Source organism: Tachypleus tridentatus, chromosome 2 (assembly GCF_004210375.1).
Source record: "Tachypleus tridentatus isolate NWPU-2018 chromosome 2, ASM421037v1, whole genome shotgun sequence".
Lineage (NCBI taxonomy): Eukaryota > Metazoa > Arthropoda > Merostomata > Xiphosura > Limulidae > Tachypleus > Tachypleus tridentatus.
In genome coordinates, this window is record NC_134826.1 from 98,180,067 (window position 1) to 98,205,950 (window position 25,884).

Sequence of the window (25,884 nt, forward strand, 5' to 3'; positions counted from 1 at the left end):
GCTATAGCGCTATTTCTGAAATCCTGGTGTTCTATTGTAACCATTTTTTTTATTTTTTTTTTCATCTTTCATGCTCGTAACGAACGTGCGTTGATATTAAAGTTGATTGTACGGGTGACGTTTATATTTGCTGTGTAATATTTGTTCATTGGTAACTTTTCCCATGGTAAAATATTCTACTTTTTTTACGTTATCTCTTTATTTATGTTCCTTATTTTGTTGTCTTTAGGATTTTCTGTAGTAATATTTTCCTTGTCGTGTTAAGTATAATTTCATTTCATAGTTGGACTTGATGAAAACAATCAAAATAATAACACAAATGGTGTTTATCGCATTTTAAAAGCACAAGCGAATTAGAGCCACAAGAATATATAGATTTAAATGTGTTGACGTATTGTTTGTGAATTAGCAAACCTTCTCTCACGTTTTAAAATGTTGGTCAGCCGTGTTTTAAGTGTTAAATACCACTTAAATACTAAATGTGTGTCAGAAAAACAAATGTGGTAAATTTAATACTTTTAAAACTTGTGACAAAAGTAATCTTTTAATTTGTATTCTTTATCTTTATTATTATACACTTAAACATTTTTATAAGAATTTTAACAGTTAAGTGACAACCTTAGTCATGCAGTAATTACATGACACGTCATGCGTTGTCGTAATTCTAATGTTCGTTAACGTATTAATAACTACGAACCGCATTTATAACCACGCATATAACGTGGACCTTTACATAAATATGAAAACACAGTTTAGTGTTAGCGTTTACATGCTCTTGTTTGACAATGAGACTAGCTAGGAAGTTATTCTTTCAAGTTTGAAGATAAGATATTTGGAAGTTTTGATAGAAATAAAAGCAGCGGAGTGAAAGAACGTTGCATGTTAGTTTATCTCATTCGTAGAACCCGTATCATAGAACAAGCTCGCGCTTGTTTGTAGTACTAACGTTCACGATCTGGTGAGGTTTCGAGGACGTTATTTTCCTTTCGAGATATTGTGTATGACGTCGAGAAGTGACGTTTCATTTAGTTCTCTTTATTTCAATTGTCATAAAGTTATACAAGACTGATTGTTCTTATGCTAGGCCATAGCAACAAGGAAAGGTGGTGTAATTATTTTAACAACAATCCAAAAATGGCTTACGCAAAGAATGCATGTTAGCTACGAACGGGTCAGACTTTTTTTGTTAAAACTGTTGTGTATGTGATAAATAATGACCATTCTGTTACATAAAGTTAAGCAATAATTTATAAAATGAAACTAGGTAATAAAGACAAGGGTAAAAAGACAAAATTACTCAACAGTTAAAACCAAAACATCTTTTAGAAAATAGTATCAATAACAACTAAACCAAGTCTAAGCCATTTATTGATATTATGTAAATCAACTGAGTTAATAATTGAGCTGTTATTCTAATCAGTAACTACTCATTGTGTAACACTTGCTGTTATTAAACCTTACTGTTCTGTTTAACCTTTTTTATTGTAACTTGTTTGCTTTGCACATCTATTTTTCGTGTGTGTATGCGCGTGTGTGTAATATCATTTGCTTAGATAATATGAAAATAGTTTGCTATTCATTTTGAAAGCGTGTGGTAAACACTAACAAATATAACAGCTTGCAGTTCCTCAGTATTTCACGATGTATTATCTATAAATATATAAAAAATATCTGGCACATTAACAGTAGTAATTTAAAAAGTGAGATAATATTTGAAAACCAAATAACTCTTCCTTTTGACTGAGGTGGGGAAGGGTGAGTAAAAGATCGGGAGCTAAACGAACAAGTCTGTACATGTGTGTGTCGGAAAAGGGGCGAGGTCTGAAGTTGCTTTCCACAGAAATTAATCCATAAGCGATCTTTTATTTCATATAGTCTGATAGAGCAAGTGCAGTGACATTTTTTACATTATTTACGTAGCTCTCCTTGTTTCTCATAGGGCTTGTCTTAAGATAAACTTTACTTTTTAAATGACTAGATAGAACATAAATCTCTATGTGCAACCTACGTTAAGCATTTTGGATAACTTACCGCTATACCAGTGCCAAATGTGGTTGCTTGGTGTTTTAGGTTCATCCAGATGTTTCAGTATCGTTGTTTTGACCTAACAAACTGTAATGTAAGTTTTCTGGTTGACATGATTATTTAGGGGAGCAAAGTGTTTGCTCGTTTGCACAAAATAAAAAAGAAACACAACGCAGTTATTTAGCAGTCTACTCCACCTGGGAGATCAAATTTCCTTGGTAAACAGTGTGTGGTGACTGATTCCTTGACAAATAATTAAATGGATATGACTTTAGACCTAATTTCAGAAACAGTCTGCGCGTATGGCCTGAGTCGGTGTAACTTTGTACCTAAGTTCAAGGGTAGGTTACTTGTGTATGACGAAATGGCGTATTTTGAAATGAGTAAACTTTGAACCCAAGTTCAGTGGCAGGCTATTTGTGAACTGGAAAGTTTTTTTTATTTGTTTTAGCAGACGTAAACTTGATGATACTCAGTTATATTTAGTTGGAAGGTTATTGGGCCAACTTAGTTTCCTGTCATGAAGGTTAATTGAATTTATGTAGAACAGACGATTAAAAATATTTGTTAAAACATTAAAATCGTAATCGCGTCTCCAACTGTTTAATGTGTGTGAAGTAATTAGTAGTCCTATGTCGTGTACTGCTGTATTCTGTCATAATTACGAAATAAATCGTTGAAATGTGTATTATTCTGATTCTGTACATATTAACTACTTTAATAGTCGCTTAAGTTGTGTGTATTTTTGTATATTCTACTTGTGACTATTCTACAGTCTTTGTCATGTCTTGGAGTTGTATGACCCTTCTACGTCTTTGATGCACAGAATAATAATAGCTTTTATAAGATAATTTTAATAATTATCATATTGTTTCCACGAGAGTTTTGAAGGACGTTTTTTTGTTAACAGATTAATTATCGTTGATTCGTGACTATCACGAGTAGACTTGCACTCCCAGGTTCGATCCGAAACGTGTTTGTATCTGCTATATATTTTTACTTAGGCAGGTCAGGGCCTAAGTAAATGTGCAGTTCATATAGCCATGAAGAAAATGGTTCGAGAATTTTTTGTTTCTGCTGACTATTGTTTGATAAACTGGTTTTTACAATTTGACAAGGTTTTTAAATCCTTTCTTTTCGTGACATGGGCTCACTTGGACAGGTGGTTGTCATCATGGTGTAAGTATGTCCTGTTTTATATTGCAGTCCATTCCAAAACTGCTTGTTGTCTGTTTCGTAAGTTATCTAGACCAGGATGCTGTTTTCAGCATCGACTTAAAGGTTGCAGACCTTTAAGGCAGACATATTAGTGGAAAGAAACGTGATCTACAACTCGTAACAAGAACAGAGTTAAGGTTGAAAGAATAAACTAGCTTGTGTAAGGACACCCAAGTAACCATGCTGGGATGACAAAGGTGTTCCACTTTGTACAAGGTACGTTGAATTTAAGTGTTAGCTTTTTGAAATATTAATTGTATTTATTAACATTCCATCGGAGCACACAAACCATTAAAATGTCGAGATATCACACACTTATTAAAATCGATATTCCAATGAATGAACCGTTTTTAGTTATATAACAAACAAGTAGAATTTCGAATTCTGTTCACTCGCATCTCTGAACATCAATGATCCCGGACTGCGTTATTAAATCATAATTAGTACTGCGTTTGCCATTCTTTTATTCGTTCGAGTTAGGGTTAGTTGTTTAAACTGCAATACCTTCAAGTTAGTGTTGTAAATATTTTTGTAGAACCTCATATTAGTTTCTGACTTTCAAAACTCGATTTTGATTACCAAATATATTCATTGAATTTCTCTTTCAACATCTGAGGTCATTTACTCTGAATCAGTCTGTTCAACAGCTGTGGTGTAACTGCTTTTCTTTACTTTCACCTAGTACACGGTGTTCGGAAAGTCACTGTGCAGTTTTTTAATCGTATTTTATTCAGTCTATTTCAAGCCAGCAACTGATAGCGGTGTTTAGAAACAAAATAAGAAGGATCCAGGCCTGTATTGATGCCAACGGAGGTCACTTTCAACATTCTTTATAATTGTCATTCATACTTACCTCCTGTATTTTATATTGAAACATGTCTGTTAATAAATATACAAGTGCATAGTGACTTTCCGAACACTTTGTATAATGCATTAAGTTCATTTCACAGGAAACTCGTCATTCGTTACTAAAACAATGTTTTATTTAGAGGAAGACATTCTTTGAGTGTCGTTTATAATAACTCGTTGTAATGGATTATTTAATTCTCTTTTATTTTCAAAGTTATTTACTTTGAAAATCTGGCGAATTTAGTTTTTACTCGTATACATAAGGAGATTAATAGCTTTGTGTTATTTATTACATTAAGAGTATTATATTTTTGAGAAGTCCGACCGATAGTAATTACGATGTAAATGTCGAATATGTTGCAGCATTGAGAATACAACAGATGCAAAGACTGTTTAGCCGTTGGTATTGACTTTCCAAATGGACAGAATTACATTGCTTACCATATGGTATTATGCGACTTTATCAGTAGCATTTGCTATTGAAATTGTCCAACTTTACGTATGCGCGTATTTAAATGTTTGTATATGATAAGTGACTAGCAGAAATTTTAAAACTTCATTTTATGTGGCATATTTAGTCTTTGTTGAGATTTACTGCTGGATGAGCAATATTACAGAATAATCAAACAAAAGTTGCATAGTATCTTATTTGCAAGAAAAAAATGTTAAAATATTTTGTAGTAATTTTGAATATGGTTACAAGTAGACTTGTAAATAATGTTAATCCTGAAGGAAACGTTAGAGATGTGTTTTAGACATTAGTGTTTTTATATTGATGGAAATACCGAAACACATCAACTGGTAATTATTTTTCTTTCATAAAAACGAGGCCTCAAGAAATGAACATAGTCGGTGCCTAATTCCTGTAAGGACAATAGTTTGTCCCTATAGGGCCAACATGAAAAATTCTGTCACTAGAACATCCGCACATGAATTTGTTCTTTATGGGTACAACTTCTTCAATCTAAAACACGGACTTTTATATTTCATTGAACTGTTTTAAACTCCGAAGGCCAACATTATTTGCTGAGTCATTGATCTAAATCGCCCAAGCTGTTCAGTGGTTCTTGACATTCAGTTTAACCTTGAATTACATTAATTGAAATACAATAATAAAACACTATCATACATCCATCTCTTATTTTTGTAAACACCTTTTTTAGAAAAAGCTATCGCTTGTTATCCAGTTGAATCGAGATATGTGAACTTTTTGCATTGAAGATGAGAAAAAAAAAGGTTTTTAACTCTGTTGGAACATACAGAATAAACACGGTAAATATATATATCTTTCCAAGCTTATCAGGTAAGTGAAGCAAAAGAAACCTGAAATATTTAATAATGCAAAGGTAACTTCAGCACTGCGCTAGTTGATTGGAGAGATCAGCTAGGTTACAAAGTTAATCCAATTAAACACGGTGGGAAGTGTGTGTGTGGGAAGAATATCGAATGTGAAATAGTGACCTTTGGTAAGGAATTAAACGACTTACAACTTTGTTAACCTGCTTTATCTTAACGCTGTGTTATCACTAATTTTTGTTTGAAATATTTGTTTCAATGGTCAGTCACATAATTATCGTAAATAATAAAATCGCTTACTAGCTAACTCTTCTGTAAGATTAGTGATAGTCGTGGTTTATATTCCGTACAGATCTATAAAGGTTGGGTCCGACATGGCCAGGTGAGTTAAGGCGTTCGACTCGTAATCCGAGGGTCGCGGGTTCGAATTCCCGTCGCACCAAACATGATCCACCTTTCAGCCGTGGGGGCGTTATAACTTTACGGTCAATCCCACTATCCGTTGGTAAAAGAGTAGCCCAAGAGTTGGCGGTGGGTGGTGATGACTAGCTGCCTTCCCTCTAGTCTTACACTGCTAAATTAGGGACGGCTAGCGCAGACAATCCTCGAGTAGCTTTGCGCGAAATTCAAAAACAAACGAGCAGAATATTATGTAATTTATAATAACATGAGATGTATTCTCATAACCTAACACCATAAATAAATACCCTGCTATAAGCTTCATACGTGAGTTACGAGATAGTGAATTATTGCCATTTTGTTACTCGATATTGTTATTAATATAGAAAGGTAATATTAGAATAGTGATTTGTTGTTTGTTTTTCGAATTAGATTATTTTTCTTCTGTTTTTTTTTAACTCTTACCTTAAAATTTTAAATACTTAATATTGATGTTTGTTTTATTTTTCATTAACATTAATATTAAGTTCTTTCCAGACAAGTTCTTATTAAGTGTGTTTCTGGTAAGTAGTCCATTTTATTCCAAGCGTTCCTACAGTTTAATAAATTAATTTTGTTGTTGTTATCGAACCCGACATGTAGGTAGTAGCGTCGTATTTTAGACCTTTACATTGGCACCCAAACAAGAACCCTTTTCCATAAACGTTGAGCAGTAACATTGTATCAAGTAATTAATTCAATAATAATTTAAATTCAGTTAGATATAAGTTAATTTGTATTAAAATATCAGTGTTACTATAAAAGTTAGTGAACCTAATGTGGCAAGTTTGAAGCAGTTTTTATCAATATTGACTGAACAAGTGGAAATACTAATACATTTGGCAGATAATCTACTGCCCCCCTACAGCGGTATGTTTTCGGATTTGCAACACTAAAATCCAGAGGTATAGAATATGACTCGCCATTTTTATACCCCACGATTAACCTCATAATTGCACATAGTCCAATTATTCCACTAGAAACACATTTGACACAGCCAACTTTGTTATTCAAGTGTTTCTCTTTACGTTAATTATTTAAAAAAAGACAAATTATGTGCCATTATTGTCTGTGTTTTAATATAATTTAAAAACGCGATTTACATTTGAACAGCTGGATAGTTATTTGCATCCTTGTTAGTTTAAATATGATAGTTTAAACTATGTAGTTGTTATAGATTAATTTAGTCTTGTACGTTAAATTAATATTTATTGGAAGGTGATGCATTTTTACATTTCTTTATTTTTCTGCTATCGTAAAGAAATTTACCATCGTAAATTTTAGGACAAAACAAACTTTGTCTAAATACTATTGACATGCTCCATTTTTACCGGTAGTTTCGTAGAAAAATCTTCTTACATTTAACATTCCTTAAAACAGAAAATAAAGATAAGCGGCATGATGCCCTATTTTCTAACCAACCATTTATCAGTTTTTATAGTTTGAGGTTTCATTTTATCTATTGTCACACTTTTTTTTTATTCTCAGACTTAGTATGTTTTCTTGCTTCCCCTAGGTTCTATGACGTCACCTTTCATTAACTTGGTTTCTTGTACCTGTCTCAACAATGCGAGATACGCATATTTCGCGATATTCGTTTTTTCACGTATACTTGCCTGCTGACTTAGGTGTTAGAATCTGTACCTTTTTGAAGCGTTATAAACGTACAAGTTTAACTTAGGACAGTGTAATTTTGGTGATATTCTGATAGACATGAACTTCAGAATTCTTTACTTGTTTTCATGTTGCATAATTTATAGTTATAACCCCGTCTTGGTGTCTAAGGTTTAGAACTAAACGGCCACTGCTTCTTCTGCTACTGAGATAAAAGATGAGAGTAATTCCCGTGATCCACGCGGTTTTAAATACAACAGAAACAAATTTGTTTGCACTTGTGCTCCATCTTGACCCTCAACAACAAGACACTTTGCGCAAGCGTGCTAAGTTAACATGGGATATTAGTTGCCTTTAAGGAGGTAGAGTTAAAGTGTTCAATCATTAGAAAATTATAAAAGCATAGTCGTATGATAAAACGTAAAACTTCAATGGGCAGCATCACAGACAGACATACGCAGACAGAAATGTACTATTGGCATGTGTGTGCGAGGTAAAGATCAGAAGTGTGGTTAGCTATGTTTTGTTTTGTTTTCATTTTAGTCAGTAGAAGATGAGCTTGAATCTTTTATATTAAAACATAAGCTGAGGTACACGTTCTATATTCAGATTAGAAACGTAATAATAAATTGTTGGGGTGGATTCTATGATTTTAAATAACTCAAATCTGACTTTCCCGCAATTTATTTATATTACTACAGTATTCATTATTATTTCACCAAAAGTATTATATAACATTCTTAAAACTTGGTATACGGTATACACTGCAATGGTCAGATGACTTTGTAGGAAGAGGTAGTGAAAAGGTGGTGTGGTAAGGGTGCTTCCCATTACCCGCTTTCAACATTCAGCTCTTATTACTGTCCTGTTTCACGATTTTGATTAATTGGTGATGGTTTGTCGCAGAAGTCTTACGCTCGGAAGTTGTAAGGTAACGAGTCAAAACAGATATAACTCAAGGAACGGCTATTCATATCAGCCGTATCTTGGCAAGTGGCGCAGAAACTTCATGAGTAGTTTTATGTATTACAAGCAAAACTACTTGTCTCCAGTGACGGGAAAGTTTAAGTTAATCTATCAATCTAAATTATTTCATGGATTTGAAAAAGGCTAATTATGTTGCATTCTTGGTTTCACTCGGAGCCAAAACGTTGCTTCTTATACCGCCCACAGTGAAAAGTAATTCGACATTTCACTCACTCTGAGAACCGCTCAATAATAAGATACACTTAGAGTTTTATTCTGTAAATTACATCACATTTTGAAATGTGAAATATAGTATGATTAATTCCTATCAGTTTGATGCAGAATACCCTGCTTGCGAAATAAAATTTGGCATGTACACTTTTCATGCCTGTTCATTCATTATTTCAAAAATGAATGTAGAGCTTTGCCTGCGTGCGCAGCTTTTAAAGTGGGAGACACCATGATTCGCATTATATGACTAGCAGCGTTATTCTGCGTTGCCCAGGTTTTCGGGAAAAACACGCTCACTTTCTCTGTTTCCTTGTTTCACATTTCGATAAGTAAACAATATTTTGTGAATTTATATAGAAAAAATACAAAAGTAACAACAATTTTTTTTTTTTGAAAATAACTAACTAATGTTTTAAATCGGGGCCTTTTTATGAACAATGTTTTACTGGTAAGGATAAACGGGCCTTATGGAGAATATTTAGATTATCTTGTACACGTATGAGTACCAATTTTGGTGAACAGGATAATCTAACTATTCTTTCACATACCCCATTATCTTTCCTCGGGTATTAAAATTTCAGATGTAAATATTTATGTAATATTTTGTTGAATTTGCTTTTAATGTAAATTTTAATTTTACTACTGTGATATCGTTTTCATATTAACATTAACGTATGAAATATACTACAAACAAAATGCAATAACGTACTTTATAATGTATGAAAACGACAATAAAAATACAATCCACTTCTTAGGTATTAAACCATCCGGAGGAAAACAAAAGTTGAATATTGTAGCTGACTTGACATTAATCTCATTTTACACAATTCTGCATAGATTACTTTTGTGTGCGAGGTTAAGTATTTGATGTATTAGTAGATGCATAGTTAATAATCTGTAACTAAATGGGCCTACAGTGCTAAATCAGATCTAACAGAAAATAAAAAATTGTTTTGTGCACCTTTAAGTGAGGGAAATGTGAACTGTTCAATGAACGCGGCGGGAAAGCAAACAAAGAAACAAACAGAAAACAGATCTAAATTAAGTGTTAACTCATTCACCAAAAAAACGTTAAGTCTGCGTAGAATTTATTCGTGTAATATATGTTAACGATAAAATTAACAATTCAGCTAGCGGGCGATAGATGCGTATATCAATAAAAAATTGTTTTGTGCACCTTTAAGTGAGGGAAATGTGAACTGTTCAATGAACGCGGCGGGAAAGCAAGCAAGCAAGGAAACAAACAGATCTTGATTTTCATATATAGACTGTAATAGTAGCGTATATCTTGAGTGCAAAATGTTTTTGTACTCCTCTCAACACTGTGCATCTTGTGTTATAATTTTTTTTTTTATGTAAGGATTTGGCGCCATCTACGAATGTAGTTAACCTTCACATAGTTAAAAATAATAAATGCTCAGTAACAGGAATAATGGGGTGGAAGGGACTAGGTATCTGTCATTAGCAAACCCCTTGTTTTAAACTGTCATCGCACAAAATTTGGTCGGGATTGGCTGAGCAACCTAGTAGTAGTTAGATAACGGACAAACAAACGCACTGATTTCTGTTTTATATAAATAGATGTTTGCCCTAAAATTATTACAATATCTACTTTTAATTAGTGTTGTATATTGTGTTGATAGTGATTCTTCTTTGGCTATCGTCGCGTGGTATACATAAAGATTCAACAGTCTTGGAAACGGCACGGAGCCGTGATTTTCAACTCGTTCTGCGCATACGCTATAATTTAGATTTTTGACTAGAATACACGGAACCAAGGGAAAATGTCGTTGCGATGTGTGTATGTGAATTCATTATCTGATTTTAAATGAGTAAAAAACGTAAACAAATGTAGGCGTGAGCTGGAAAACTGCGTCAGATTGTTACCCCATTAATTTCTTTGTTTCGGTGCTCAACAGTTGCCGACATTTAACGTGGATTTCTCTCTTTTTGTGTTTTTAAAAATGGAACGGTATATATTAATATGCATACACATATGCTTGGAAAAGCGAGATTCAAGAAACTGTCATCAGAATTCGTAAATTATGATTTGAATATTTCAAGGAAGTAAGATTAAATACGAAATCCCTGACAAGCTTAAGTTTCAAAGAAATATGTTGTTTATTGTGTACCTTCAGGTTGAATATCTTTGCACGATGGACTTACTTTAGTTTTATACGTAGGTAGCGAAGTGCTGGGGCCCTCCCTTCTTTCAGGGACCTAGTAGACCTATTTTCATTGAAGTGTTTATCTTCGTTTTTTTCCAACTTACCTTAGACATACAGGGAATCAAACCATTTCCTGGAACGGTGGTTCTCGAACTTGCAAGGTTTTACTCTGAAACTTCGTTGTACCATTACTAAATGTACGTGTATTATCAGGTAAATTGTTAGGGACAATTACAAGTTCTGACGTTTAACAGAAACGTCGGTTTTAATCGAACACTCCTGGTTTACGCGGAAAGAAAACACTTCCCCGAACTTTTTTTTTTGTACGTGTTTCGAAACTGGTAAGGAATTTAGCATCATTTTACTTTACATAGATTTTCCAGTCTTATGATATATTACCCTTGTGCTAGAAAATTTGAATCTATAGATATACCTTGTTGTAATTCTGAAGGGCATCTCCGACGATGGAATAAAAAGTTCACCTTTTTAATGAATTTTGAAATGTTTTTCTAACTTTCGTAACATGCATTCTTCGTGTATACACGATAACATAGCGTTTCCTAATTATTTCCTTCCACGATAGTTTAACTATATATTGAGAGCATTTAAAATAGTTTCAAGAACACCTAGTGACACTTATTAGGTCTTTAAATAATAGGTTAATAAATATATACTATCAAAGCTACTATCAAAACTGCGCGAGTACAAGGTTAAACAGGCCAGCCAGCTGTTAACTTGAGCTAATACTGTGTTACAGGTGCTATGCCAAAGCTCTGTTTATGTAAATTGGTATGGAGTAGTGTGCATTTCCAGAATACATTGCCTAACAGACATGTACAGGTCTCAGGTAGTGAAGCATCGCTTGGCGTAACTTGTTCAGATTTAGTTTTTATTGGTGCTGTTCTGTGGTAATTTTCATCAAGTAAGTTTTACAAAGATAACTAAAATTAGATTATAAAGTGTGTGGTGGTTATACATTAGGTTAAGCAAAGGTAAGTACGTTGAATAAATACTTTTACAAAGCTATAATACTGTGTACTATTACATCCTTCAAAAGTTCCATAATATTCCACTGTGCTCGACTCTCAGGAACTTGGATTAGTTGGTTGTAGTGAGGTGTTCGGAACTTGACATACTACTGCTGGTGGCTATCTGATACACAATCACCATAAAGTATGTACTTGCACCATGATTTCCTATGGGCTTAGTGAAATAACCTTTAGAAATTAGGGTGGCCAGAAATTCTGCGTCAGTCCTCGATAACGTTATAAGAATGTGTTCCATTCTGGAATCCGATCTATTGATTCGGGGGAACTCCTTGGCTATGTTGTCTTGCAACAACATTATAGTCTGATGTGGAAGCGCATCCTTCATGGGAGAAAAGTCGGTGCTGGAATAATTCTGATCAGATTCGTCGTCACCATGTTATTTACTTGCGAAAGCTTTATTTTTGACCCGAAATGTCAGAACTTGGTTTTAAATTATTGTTGCTTGTTTTACTACTATTCATGATAATTGCAAAAAAAAAAAAAAAGAACATCCTATAATAACTGAATGAAATAAAAATTGTCACAAATAAGTACAGACAAAATTTTTGTGTGTGGGGGATTAAGGAAATGTTAATTAACGGAACGTGCAGCAAAAGATCCGAATCTGAAAAGAACCTCGTCAAACGAATGTTTTGATCGTGGTGATAAGTGGTCATTTCTCACAAGTTGGCCGTATTTAATGACGATTAATTGCTACGGAGATCAAATAGTTTTCTGTTGCAGCATTACTGTATCAATAGCTATTTAAAGGTGCTTGTAGCTAATTCTTGTGAATGAAATACGAAATATAAAAATTGCTTATGACTTGCCATATTTTAAAATAAAATATTTGCTAATACATGTATGTTTGTGAGGTAATATTTCTTTCCATTTCATTGTATTTTTTACCTATTGAAATCAGATGTACATACGATATATATTGTATGCATGGGGAGGGGTGGGGATAAGAGATAGATGAAAGCTGAATCTAAGTTTCTAGAAAATATCATTTTGGGTTTAACTTTAGTTATGTCAAAGTCAAGGTTATATATCTTTACAAACAAAGTATTGCTCGGGCAGAAAGTAGTACTTCACTGTGTGGAACAAGACCTATGTGATATAACGTTTTTACGAATAACGAAAATCTAGTTTCAGAGTAAACATCGCAAAGTACCATTGTGTTGAAGAGAAGCTGCTAATTTGTCGAAAAGATGTCGGATCAGTAAGTTATTCCGTTGTATGGAAGATGTTGGTCGAGTCATCACATAACAATCGCAATCAGTGTGTCAAATGAATAGTGCTATTATGAAATGGAATTCTTAAAAACAACAACAAAAACACCCTATGATTATAATAACCTATTTATTAAACAGTTGGTTTAACTTTCCATATTATTTAAATTCAGAATCTTAGTAGTAGTAGAGCATATTTGATACATGGTGTTTGAATAAAGAAATACAGTATTACAAGTGACATAATGTCGTAGGTTTTTAATAGTTTGTAGTGTTTTGTCATGTATAACAGTTTAATATACTTACTTTGTGTATTGGCATTTAGTTGCGAAGTTTAAACTTCTGAAGATCTCGTCAGGAGATTGGTTTGACGTGCTATCTAACATTAGAAATTAACAACAATTTAGATTTTATTATTACTTGGTATGCACAGAGCTAGTTCCACTAGCGTGTTATTTATTTAATATGCTGAAAATGGGTAAACATTTGTCTCCAGCAGTATTAGGCCGTACGTTTTGAATAAACGAAATGTGTGAAACGCTTTCTTTAGGTTATACTTGATGTTATATCCGCTGTTATGTCTTTCCCACTAATTTTAGATGTGTCCTTATATACCGTTTTATAAACTCTGGTTGTGTCACTCAGTAGTGCTGACGCCGTATAGTACATTCACTTGCCACCAGAGTGTAGTACTTGTCAGTCCATATCACACGAGAGAACCCTGATAAGTCAAAACGATCAGTATTTCAAAAACAAAATATAAACAAACTTGTCATTTGGTGATCGGAACATAATTTAAATGATAAATTAACCTATTCAGACAGCGTACACGATTTTTATTTTGTCAAAACTGAGACCCTGTCTTTGTGATGAAGTGGTTTTGCTTATAAACATGTTTTCTACGTCCATACCTGAGTACAGTATTCACCAATAAAGTTGTTTGGCTAGTTAGACTGGTTTGGCTTAACGTCTCGAGAGTCATTGCACGTAGTCACAGTAAAACGTAATCAAAGGAAGAAAATACCCAGCGCGTTTCTCGAGGCAAGAGACGTGTCATGACTCGCACGTGCAGACATGCAGGTTTAGTGAGGTAGATATATAGAGCTGATAGTGGAACGTTTCAGATAGGGCGGCAGACTTCCACACATCCAACAGGTGTCTGGGTCGCTATTACACATACCTCAGCATCCGGTGGTACCTCTTCCCTTGTTATTGATCTCTGTTTACGTACAGATAGTTTCAGAATAAAGTAGGTCGCTCCTCCCAGACAGTGCGCGTCGTGTCTTCACTGAAATTATTTGTCAACTGCATGACTGCTCACGCTATAAGATCTGCACATGGTGTCTGCCAGGTGACGTCACCTCTTTTGTTCATTCAGTTATTGACACGCCCTTATCCGTCAACCTTTTTAGGCTCCGCCCTCATTCTCATTAAAGAGCCAGTAGAACGTGTAGTCAAATGGCGGGATTTTCAGGTAACTACCTGCGTAACCTTTGGGGATGTCCTAACCGCTGCGCAGTCGCACAAGCCGGATGTGTTTCATTATTGGTCGTGCACCACATCGAATTTGGCCAACAAGCAATTCTCTGTGAATGGATAGTCATTCAAAACCGGCGAACGGGCCGGACCGAAGCAACAGGTTGTCTAGCGTACTCGAGAGTACTTGATGTACACCTAGCGGTCAGTCTTTGTAGCTCCTTATTTTCTTAGACATACGCTTACTATATCCAGTCGGAATGATAAATTGTCACTTGAAAACACCAAGCAACAGGTCGATCCGTTTTGAGCCTCGACTTTGGACAGACTTTTCGTCTAATCACAGAAGGAAAAGTGATTGCCTAGCCTTGTCAAGTAGGTTTTTTTCCTTCGCTCACGTGTCTCTCGGCAATTTGAGTGTAAGCTACGGTAGTATTGCAGGGTTTAGTGGACTGACAGCTCTGAGTAGAAGTAAAGTACACGTAATTTTCTATCTCGAACTAGTTTTGAAGCCACGTGCATTTCGTGGCTGTGTCATAGTTAAACCCAAACCTCGTTGTGATGAAACCAGAAAGAGTAGGAATAGTTCAGAAATGGCACGTTTCAGTACTTTTTTAAATAGAGTTGTGATTTGTTTGTGCATTGAAAGTTTGTTTTTATTTTAACTCTTTCAGATTTACAGAGCATTTTCTTTGTGTGCGTCCTTAGTCTGGTCCCCTTTAAAGCGATGAGCGCTCCTCTAGGATCTGGAGAAAGGCCACGGTGGGTGAATCCATGTGGCCTTCCGGAGCACTTATTGGATCCTGACTCAGACTTGCAGAATCTCCCGCCCTTTACAGCGAAAGAACTCGTATCAAAGGTGGTGGAGGTTACAGAATCCGCCAAAAACCACGCGGAGGCCGTGGAGCAAGAATTTGTGAGTATTTAAACTAATTAAACATATGTTACAATCAGAAATTAATTTATAAATACTGAAGCTTTTTACGTCCTTTTTTTGCTAATTGCTGCCCCTGTCTGCTTAGAAAAAACAAACAAAAATTAAATAGCCATAGAAAGGGTGGAACCTTCTGGGAACGAGTTCTTGAACTAGTCCAGAGAATTTTTCTTAAAACTGAAAGGTATACGTAGGCTGTTCTTGGTATTAAAGCATCAAGGGATAGGTTTTTACTTACCTGTGGGGACTTACTAGACGTTAACATATATGAAAGTTGTTAAGACACGGTAGAGAATTTACGACTGGATTAGCGTATTTAACGGCTGCTTATGCGTGGAGATTTAAGGTACGACAGGAGCAACAAGTTCTTAGTTTCTCAGTTATATAAATGATGTATGTTTTAAAGGATGTTATTTAACAAAAAAAATGCGATGTTCTCATTTTTCATGCTAGTGGAGATCAAATTTTAAAAAGGGTTGTACAATCTGGTTATAAATTTCGGTTGACATATGGTATTAAATAACGTCTTTGCTCAAGTTAATTCTCATCATAGTAACTTTTATGATAAATGGAAATGAGTGATTTATTAGTATATAAATACGGTAAGTTTTGTATTACATTACTTCATGGGTGGATGCGTGACATCGTGTTGCTGATCGCTATCTATGACATTTGAACGAATCTATTTACTTCTTTTTTTTCCTTTATAATATTCGTATTTAAATATCATCCGAAATAAAAAAATAATTTAATAAATAATTTTTCTTTCTTTTTTTATAACAAACGAACTGTTTCTCTTATGTTTTGGCGGACCATCATTCGACCCTAATTCTCCAGTAACGGAAATGTTTACTTAACTGGCAAAATTAAGCTTAAAGAATCGCGAATAGAGGGCGCTAATCGCACCTGTGGCTATCTAATCTGATGTTGCATCTTGGAGAGAATGACTGCTCCGTGATTTAAGTTGCAACACCAGGTGTTAGTTTTTACAACGTGAAATTCCTTAGAGCGATGTCCTCTACCTCGTCATCGTCTAGTTATGCAGGGCATTTGTTTGCGCTGGAGTTCTGCAGAATGCCCTGATAAATCAATATATATTAACCAGCAACAAATAAAAACGTTTTCGGTGAAGTTAATTTGGAATTCCCATAAAGTTTATCTATATATTCACTACAGAGAAGGTCGTTTTTTTCCCCTTGCACTTTTATGGCATCACGTGATGTGTAAATTACATGGGGCATGCTTGTTAAGAACTATAGTAGTTGTACACGATGTAATCCAATGTTCATCTGGTTGGCCTTGAGATATCCGAATACAATAAAGAATCCGATGGCAGTATGTTTATGTCTTCAAGCTAGTGAGGGAATTAAAACTTTCAGTAGCACTATGGAACATGCAAAATTAGATTTACACGAGTTACAAATTTTGACGGATATAACCCCTTAGGTTCCGTTATGATTTAACTTGCTTCTGCTGTTGGTTTTTTGTTTGTTTCAACCCCACGAGTCTGATTCATATTTATACGTCATTTTTACCTGTATAACTTGTAACCCTCTTGTCATCTGGTCGAAATCACATCCTCTGTAGCTTTTTTGTTCATGGCACGCGCTGTAGCCAAGGGCTGTTTAAACGCCCACGCCACTACTGTGAGATATAGACAACTTTCTCGTGCGACCTGTGCCCCAATGATGACTCCTCACATGGTGGAAAGTGACTCACATTATACACGCCCTTTTCAGGGTGAACAGAGGCCATTCCCATACATTGCTTTGTTTAGAAAATGTTACGGGTCTTTTCCCACTAAATGATATGGCTGTTTTTTTTTTTTTATTGATATTACGAAATGAAGTTATGCTGATTAATTACCTCACAAAAAATAAAGGCACATAATGTCATAATGAAAATGGCATTTACTTTAATATAAAATGGAGTTATCAAACGCCTTATTGTATATCGATTCTTGTAAAAATATAAGTTTTTACAAATGGGAATATTAAAACATTGTGTGTTAGTTGTTATGTATTAAGCGTGAAACGAGGCTTCACTGTTAACTGGAATCATCGCTTGCTCTTGTTAGGGTGTCAAGAGTGGCAGCTATTGCTGTACACTCACTACCATATTTATGTACTAAATTGCTTGTTGGCTCGGTGACTTTGGTTACATGAACCCCGCCAGAATATAATTAAAATTGTGAAAAAAATACTGCCAGTATTGGAATTATGCCCTCAGTAATTAAGGGAGACTATGCATCTCGCATAGAAAGAGGGATTTTACGAAACGTTTCGGCCAGTGTTTTATCGTAGAGTTCTGTAAAGTCTGCTATATAGGAAACTTAGTTAACAAATTATCCGGGGCGTAGCCAGCACTAGGTAATCTGAGAGAGATAGAGGGGGGGGGAGATATTTTCTGCTACACGGAAGACTTAAGGAGTTTAACTTATCCTAAATGAGACTTGAAAAACGTAAGTATTCTAAACATGAGAGCAAAAAATAGAGAATTTTATGAATTACTGTAATAAGATGCTGAGTTCGAAATTTCTTGGGTAAAGCTTTTCAAATCAAGATACAACTTTAGGTTGATGTACATGGGAATAATAAAAGAAACAAACGAAAAGTCGTTTCTCATCGAATACCTTATATAATTGTGCAATTGTAAGAAGTCTGAAAGATCTAGTTTTTAGAATATTGAGGTAGCCGTTTGAACTCTTCCCTAACTACGCCCCTGTACTATGACATTAGTTATTTATAAAAAGTAATGTTATATAATTTTACTGTAGAACAGGAAATAATTCGAGTGATTTGGAACACAATGCATTTTTTCTTTGTTAGAAGCTGTTAAAACAATAAGTTTTTTTTAAATATTTTAATCAAATAATGCTTGAATCTTGTTTGGTGATACAGATGTGACGTAAATTCTCGATAAGATATTGCGACAGGATATCAGGTTTGTCTATTATGAATTTCCTAGCAGGTAAATATGTAGTGTTTTTGGGATTGTCTAACGATGAGCCATATAATTTAATTTTTTAATTAATGGAATGATATCCACTAAAATTATTGTATGAAGCATGTACTGCTACACTTTTTTTTTTTGGTTTTGACTCGTACCCACTATATCACTCAGTAACGAATAAAATACAAGCGTGAATCGTCAAAATAATTTAATTCTTGTGTAGATACAGTGGGGAAAGTGAAGTTTCTTTTGATATAGCAAATTACGGAGTTTTTCCTACCTCTGTACATATGATTGAGTCTCGGATATGAATAAAAAATTTATGGTGGTTTGGTATTTTCTAACGTGACTTTCATATATAGTTTATTAAAGTAGGTTTTGTTGACTATTCACCTGCTTATCGATAAATGACGAACAGTTGCATCGTTTTATTTAGCGTGGACTTCGTGTGAGTCAACTTTTGTTAGGGTAATTGGCTTTTAAACAGAGAATCCTGTAAGCCACGTACAAGTTGAAGCATTTCACAATTACATATTTGATATAAACACGTTTCAGGAACGTACATTACTCATCGAATACTTCGGTTTTTATCAGCTGGATCGGATGTATTCGCACGTAGACAACAGACTAGATTAAAAAGTTTAAGAGCGCCCCGACGCAAGCCTGTATACGTGACTAGACTAGACAGTCTGATTGTTGGACAGCTCTGCATTTTCTGTGACTGAAAACCGGTCCGATCTCGGCTCTTTTGAAACCAAAACTTCAGGTGTGGAACAGGAAGGTGAACTGGGAAAGAATCTATCTATCCTTCTCTCGCACAGTGAGCGTAGTACCGAGGCAGACTTGAAGCTGCAGGCAGGTTTGACATATAAGGCAGACTAACCCCCTCTTATACACTTAAGTCTCCTTATGTTGGCCAAGAATGGAATGTTCAGGGTTTCGTACAGTCACTAATACATACTCGGCATTAATATAGGAAAGAGACCAAGGTCGTGTTGATAATTTCGATCCTCGCCACTAAATAAGTTAATCTTATACTCTACTCGTTGTTTATGTGGGGGCATTGTTGTCGTCCTTTTAAATGTAATGTGTCTTTTCGAAATCGATGAGTCAAAGAGTTGAAATACTTCACTGTGTAGCAGTTATCATTACGACATTAGCCGTAGCATATACGACTAGCATCCAGTAAAATCAACGATGATATACGAAATGGATGTATAACAGCCACAGGGCGCACGTTTGCATTACAAAAGCGGTAATTATCTAGAAGGATAAATTCCTGTGATAACATGATCACTTGTTACCATTAGTTTGTGGACGTGTCCGGCACCCACACCCTTCCTCCGCCTTATGACAACCACAATTAAAGTACCTCACGAATGATGGTTGTTTTCAAACTATACAGTATTTTCAGAAGAATACTGGTAAACAATTAACCTGACAGAAATGACAGATAAATGTTAACGTGTTTAACCGTCACTAGAGTTATAAGATTTTGTGATCGGACATGCGAGTGCTCACTGTATTGCTTTTACTACAGTTTCATCATTTCTTGTAGTAAATACATATTGCAATAACATTTATTTTTCCTAAATTTTCCCGTAGATCCTCAGGATATGTCCGCTTCCCAACTTTGAGTATACTTATAACAGAACGTTGACAATATTTTTACACAAATTCCCAAGATTCTAAATTTTCGATTATGGTTTGTCCATCGAGTATTAGATTTATATATCTTAAAATTTTGAACACCTTCTTGTAAGAGACTTAGTAGTTCTCCTTTTAACCAGGAAAATCTTTCCATTTGTGTAAATAAGCTCTGTTATTTCCGTGCTAATAATCCAGAAAGAGTGAAATCCAATTTAGGGATGCTCGTGCGCACACGTAACACAGTGACGCTGTAACTGTCCGACAGTCCAGTTTAATGATTGGTTTTTCTTCCGTCAAATCTTGTGTGTAATACGTTTCCCGTTATTTAATAAGTTTTTAAAAGATTAAGAAGCTTTATCTTAGAGCATTAGTTTGATACAAAACAAACTCACGTTTCAGGATATTAAGAACTCTTAAGTGAATTAATAAAACATTAGATTTGCACTTCAATGTTTCACTAGCAAAGCAACTTAAATCTACAGAGGTCATATCTATCTGATTTTTTACTTTGTATAAGTAGGTATAGCCTAAAGAAGTATGTTGTTTGTAAACTTAAAGCAGGTGTTTATCGTATTTCGCGTTTATACATGCTGTAAATTAAACTATCGTTGGGACCAGAGGATTTTTCCAGAAATAAACTGTTAGTGTGAAGTAGATCATGAGTGGTTAACTTGTGATCATCTGACACATGTTGCAAAATACTGTACGATGGGAGTTAGTGTGTATTGGACAACTCAGGTTGTTTCATTTGTTTTTAACAACATTTATTGCACTTAGTGGCACTGGAAAGAAACGACAAATGTGTCAAAGTTCAAACTTACCTTCATTATTCTTCCTCTCTAGTAATAACAGAATTTTTTAATCCACTTTAGGTGAAATGTAGACCTATTTAGTTCCATTATTGGATTTGCTGTATTCGGTTAACAGTGTATTTATAGTTGTTTTTGTGTGATGAAATTGAGATTAACTTCTGCCACCCTCTAGAAGTTATTTTCCACACAGGGCAGGTCCCGGCTTGTAAAACATTACTGTGATTTCGAAAGTGTCGCCAGCATTTTCAAGACTAACAAGCTACTAGGTGCGATGTGATGACGTCATATGATTGGGGAAGTATCGAACGGTTCTGACGTTTTTCAGATTAGATCCTGATTGGAAATGAAAACATCTTCTGCTACAGGTACAGGATGTTGCAGAATCTTTCATGTACTGGCCCATTTTTCTCTGTCAGATCTACTGCGTGGGAGGTTACATTCACTGGTTTTTTGGCACGCTAGAAGACAGTCCACTTCTCACCTGGGTACTTGTACTGTTTATTTTCAGATAATCATTTCCGTTTTATCAGTCACCCACAAATGACAAACACTACACCATAAATTATACACGTCATGTTTTGGTGTTATCTTTTGAGAATTAACTCGAAAACTGGCACTGTAGTGAAACTACACTCTCACGAAGTAACTTTTTTGTAAAACATAATGCTACTTATCAGCGACTTTTTTAGTTCCAAAATGAGTATGAACTGGTCTTTATCGCTTAGAAACAACAAAACTAAACTTCCAACCAGTTGAGTTATTATAAATGCGTTGTTATGGTTCCTGCTTTCCTGCGTTTGGGAAGCCTAAATATAATTTTTGTTTCCTCCTTAAATAGTGGAGAAATCCTGTTTAATGTGTTTTAGTCGTTGTGTCACTATCGTAATAAATGTAACTAAATGAAATTGAAACCTCCAACATCTTTAAACGTTGGTTTATGTCCAAAAAATAAAAAAGAAGTGACTTTAGATTCTGAGAAGTTGTTAAATATTCACGTTATAGCGAATTGCAACTTCTAGGATATAAAATCTCGTCTTTGCAGTACTAGATTACGTTGTATGTTGCCGACTGTATCATTTTTTTTAATGTGCATAACTTCTTTTTAATGTATTATGCGCGCATCCCAAGAATAAAATTTATAGTGGGGGTAATTTCATTTCATCTATTATTAATACATATCTTTAGTATTTTTTGTTTGTTTTTGTTTTGTTAAATAGAATGTGTAAAAAATTTGCTTTGGTTGCGTTAGGAAAGAATATCATGGTACTGTTCACTAAGTAGAACGTGTAATCGTATGTAACCTTTACAAACGAAATAAAAACGGCCCCTTTCGTTATGTAGCAAAGGGGATGACCACCCTGATACTGTACTCTTAGACTCCAATCGTGAAAGTATTCTGAATTGTGCTTTTTATATAATTACAAAGTTGTTAACAATAAAATATTGCATTTGGATTAAAAAGTTGAATTGTATCAAAGATTTTCATAAAAAGAAAATAGGCTTTTTGTATATGATTTTTAAAACCGGAAGTGACATTGTATCTATTACAACAAAGGCTTTAATCTGTGTATCTAGCGTTATTTGGACATTAATCTATAAGAATTTTAAACGTATGGTTGGAAGCTTGAAGTGTACAAACGGAACTGAATGCAGATGTTAACGACGTATATTAGTGTTTAGCCGAAGCCGGAAATAGTTTACAAGAAACTAGTGATGTCATGCATTCATTATATCCTAATTAAAGCAACAAATGAGAGTATAATTTCATCACAGTCTGCAGTCATTTGGTAAAGAGGTTGAAGGTGATTTTATGATCTTTGTTTAGGTAAAATTCATGGAGTTTGTTCGTAACCAGTTTTATATAACTACGTTGATAACTTTGGGTTTATGCGCATGTAATGTAAAAGAAACGTCCAGACTCTTCATGCGAAAATCATTGCGTTCGCTTACTATGCGTTCAGTTTTCTCAAGTCTTTAGCAGTTGATAATATAAAAAGTTTCTTGCTCACAACTGTCTATTGTATCCCAGCCGGCCTGATGAGACCTGATAATGTGTGAAAGGCTTCTTCGGCACTTCAGCAGATATATTACAGTTGACATATTACTACATTTTATTTTCTTACTTTCACTGAAGTTTTTACGGTTGTAAATGTGGCTCAACAAATGAGAGAAAACTTGCTATTTGTTTAATTTGGAAATCTATTGCAGAGAAAGGAAGTTTTCAAAGACTCTGCCTTTAACGTAGACTATATGCGGCAAGAGTGGCTGCCCGTCATTCCACCCACTTCCGAGGATCACTTTGAGGGGATAGATGTAAGTGTTTTCACTTTTAAACTTTTTTATACGTGGCGTCTTTGTTGTATAATTATATTGACAGAAACTTTAAACTTAAGTGTGACGTGCAGATTTTTTACGATATTTAAGTTTTTAAGTAATAAACGTATACGTGTTTCTGATGTGGTTTCTATTACAACTGTTGCGTCAGTTTAAATTATTTGTGTTTGTCTGTGGGCTCCTCAATCACCGTTAATTTTATATTAGTTTCCTGCGCACGCTGATCTGAAGTTTAGTAAAATGCATTTCTTATGTTAAATGTAAGTATGCATTTACCTACTGGCAGAGTTGGACGTTAAAAAACACATCTAATCACAATGAAAGGGATACCTGTGCCAAACTAGTCTTATAAGAACTAATTCTAAAGTTTCAGCCATGTTGAGTTTGAACATTGCATCCATGGCCTTGCTTGCGTGCTGTACTATTTTTGTATTTTTTTAAATTGTAATTTGCGTGATGTGATGCAGAAAATAACTGAGTTTACAGAGGGCGCATTGTTTTTATGTGTGTGATGCTCCGAAATTGTATCAACTTTTTTGACACTAAGTTCAGATAGCTACAAATGTTTTTCTAACTCGAATAGGCTCGTGCCATTGACCTCTTTCTTTCAAATGGATTTCATGAGCACACAGACTTGACACAATTAAAGGAACGTTTTGAAACATAGGTTTAGTGACAGGGATTATTCACATATCAATTATAGCAATTGATGGTTTGGTATAAAGCGAATCATTTAGCCTTTAACTTGGTTTAATTTTTTTTTTTAATACAGTATTTATGACTTGTGAGTTTTACTGGAAAATAATGGTCGATGGTGATCGAGACATGGTCCCCTAAACAAAATTATATAGAATTGTTTTCTCGAAAGTGTAACCCATTCTATCTCTTCTTTATCCTTATGCATAATATTTGGGCAGAAAGTGTTTCTTGGCTCTTTCACTTTAGTTCTAAGTCTGCTGAACAACTTTAAGTTGTTTAAGGCGGATTATAAAAACAAACAAACAAAACTCCCTTCTAGCATATGATTCTCATCCTGCCATTCAATTTAAAAAGGAACTAATTTTTAGTGTATGGTTCCTATGCAATTAGTATTTAAAGAGGTAGAATGTTGGAACAATTTTTTTCCAATCATTAATTTGCGAAGCGTAACGTTTCTCGTAGATTCTTAATAGAAACGGTTATGCATCATTCACCAAGTTATGCCGGTAGCATTTCATTAATAGAAAAAAAGAAAAAGTCCGCTTCTTATTTATCTTTTGTCATCTTGATGATGATAAAAACTAAAATTGGAACACTCCAGCATTAATGTAAGAGACTTGTTCAAATATTTGCAAGTGGTAAATCTACTTGAATAAACACTGTACAATTGTCTATTGTGTGTCAAAATGTTAACTGTCTCTTGTAAATCGTGAGTGAAGCCCCAGAGGCTCTTTGGCATGTGTGATTAGGTTTTGAGTTGTCGTTGAAAGTTTAAAGATGCTTACGAAAAGACTGGTTGAAGTAACTTAACTCTTTTTACAAACAGGTTAAAGAAGCCTACAAAAAAGCGTTCGAATATCTACAGTACTATGCTGTAGGGGTGGACGAGATGAAGATGGACCAAGTCCTTCATCCAGAGAGTGGACAGTTTCTTGATCACTTCCAAGAAGTGGAAAACAGGATTCGAGAGGTGTTATGTGAGCTTCAGTTGGGCATGTACACGTTAAAGATCAGACAGAATCCAGACGTGATGAAAAACGTCATGTCTACAGAATATAGGGATATTCCAGAGGAGAGTAAGCGGAACTTAAGAGACTACCTCATTCTCCGCGATTACTTGAAGAGTATTACTTATATTTTGGAGCTTTTCAAACACCTTTTGAAGATATCGTAGAGATGTCTTACGCTGGAGCGTCCCCTGGTGGGAGTTTGTTTCCAGCTCCTTTGTAGCAAGTGATATGTTTTCATAGTTTTATTTATTTATTTATTTTGTATATATGTATAAAATTTTTAACTTATAAACTTACTCAAAATATTTATATTCAAGTTGTATAGAAATCTGTATTGATAAATAGCACTTTTCTTTATGTGATGCCGTCCGCAGTATATTTCTAAAGCATTAACGAAAAATTATCATTATTTTTAAGTCGTAGTTATGCATTAAAAGTATAATAGCTACTTTAGTTCGGCAACTGTTGTATTTATATCATCTATTGTAGTTCTGATTATCATTCATTTCTGTTTTTAACCTTTGAAACATATTCAGAAGGGTGAAATAAAGCAACAACACAGTGTTGGTCAACTTTTAACACGCACGATCATCTATAACCCTAAATTTGTCGTATTTAGGTACGACAAATGCAGAACTTAAGCATAACATCAAACTTTCTAAACGTTATTGTGCTTAAATTGCACATGTGCAGGCAGAATGCAGATAAGTCACTCAAAAAAAGTCGATCAGCATTCATTAATTGTACTGTATTTGAGACGAAATACGAGACCAGACGTCGCTGTATGAGATTGAAGTTGTAAATAATATGATCCGCTACCCTGCATTAATCTCATAAATGTGTCAGATTCTCTCTTTTTTTAATTATAGCATTCAACTCAATCTTTCAGGTTTATTTTCCAAACTACTCTCAATCAATATTGAAAACACTAGGATGATATATCGAAAAAATG

General features: G+C 34.6%; 1 protein-coding gene across 6 annotated transcripts in view; it reads left to right on the forward strand.

The window, feature by feature from the left end:
- LOC143244664 (uncharacterized) overlaps positions 1-25,378 on the forward strand; it is a 62,221-nt gene extending 36,843 nt beyond the window's left edge. For 4 of the 6 annotated variants that reach the window (XM_076489753.1, XM_076489756.1, XM_076489754.1 and 1 more), the window contains 3 exons: positions 15,216-15,457; positions 23,098-23,202; positions 24,749-25,378. In XM_076489753.1, the coding sequence (XP_076345868.1) occupies positions 15,216-15,457; positions 23,098-23,202; positions 24,749-25,096 (695 nt within the window). In that variant the 3' untranslated portion in view covers positions 25,097-25,378. Of the gene's footprint in view, positions 1-3,416; positions 3,460-14,094; positions 14,917-15,215; positions 15,458-23,097; positions 23,203-24,748 lie in introns of those variants that run through there. The other 2 variants (XM_076489757.1, XM_076489752.1) reach the window with 2 other exon arrangements.
- Positions 25,379-25,884: the final 506 nt, after the last annotated feature.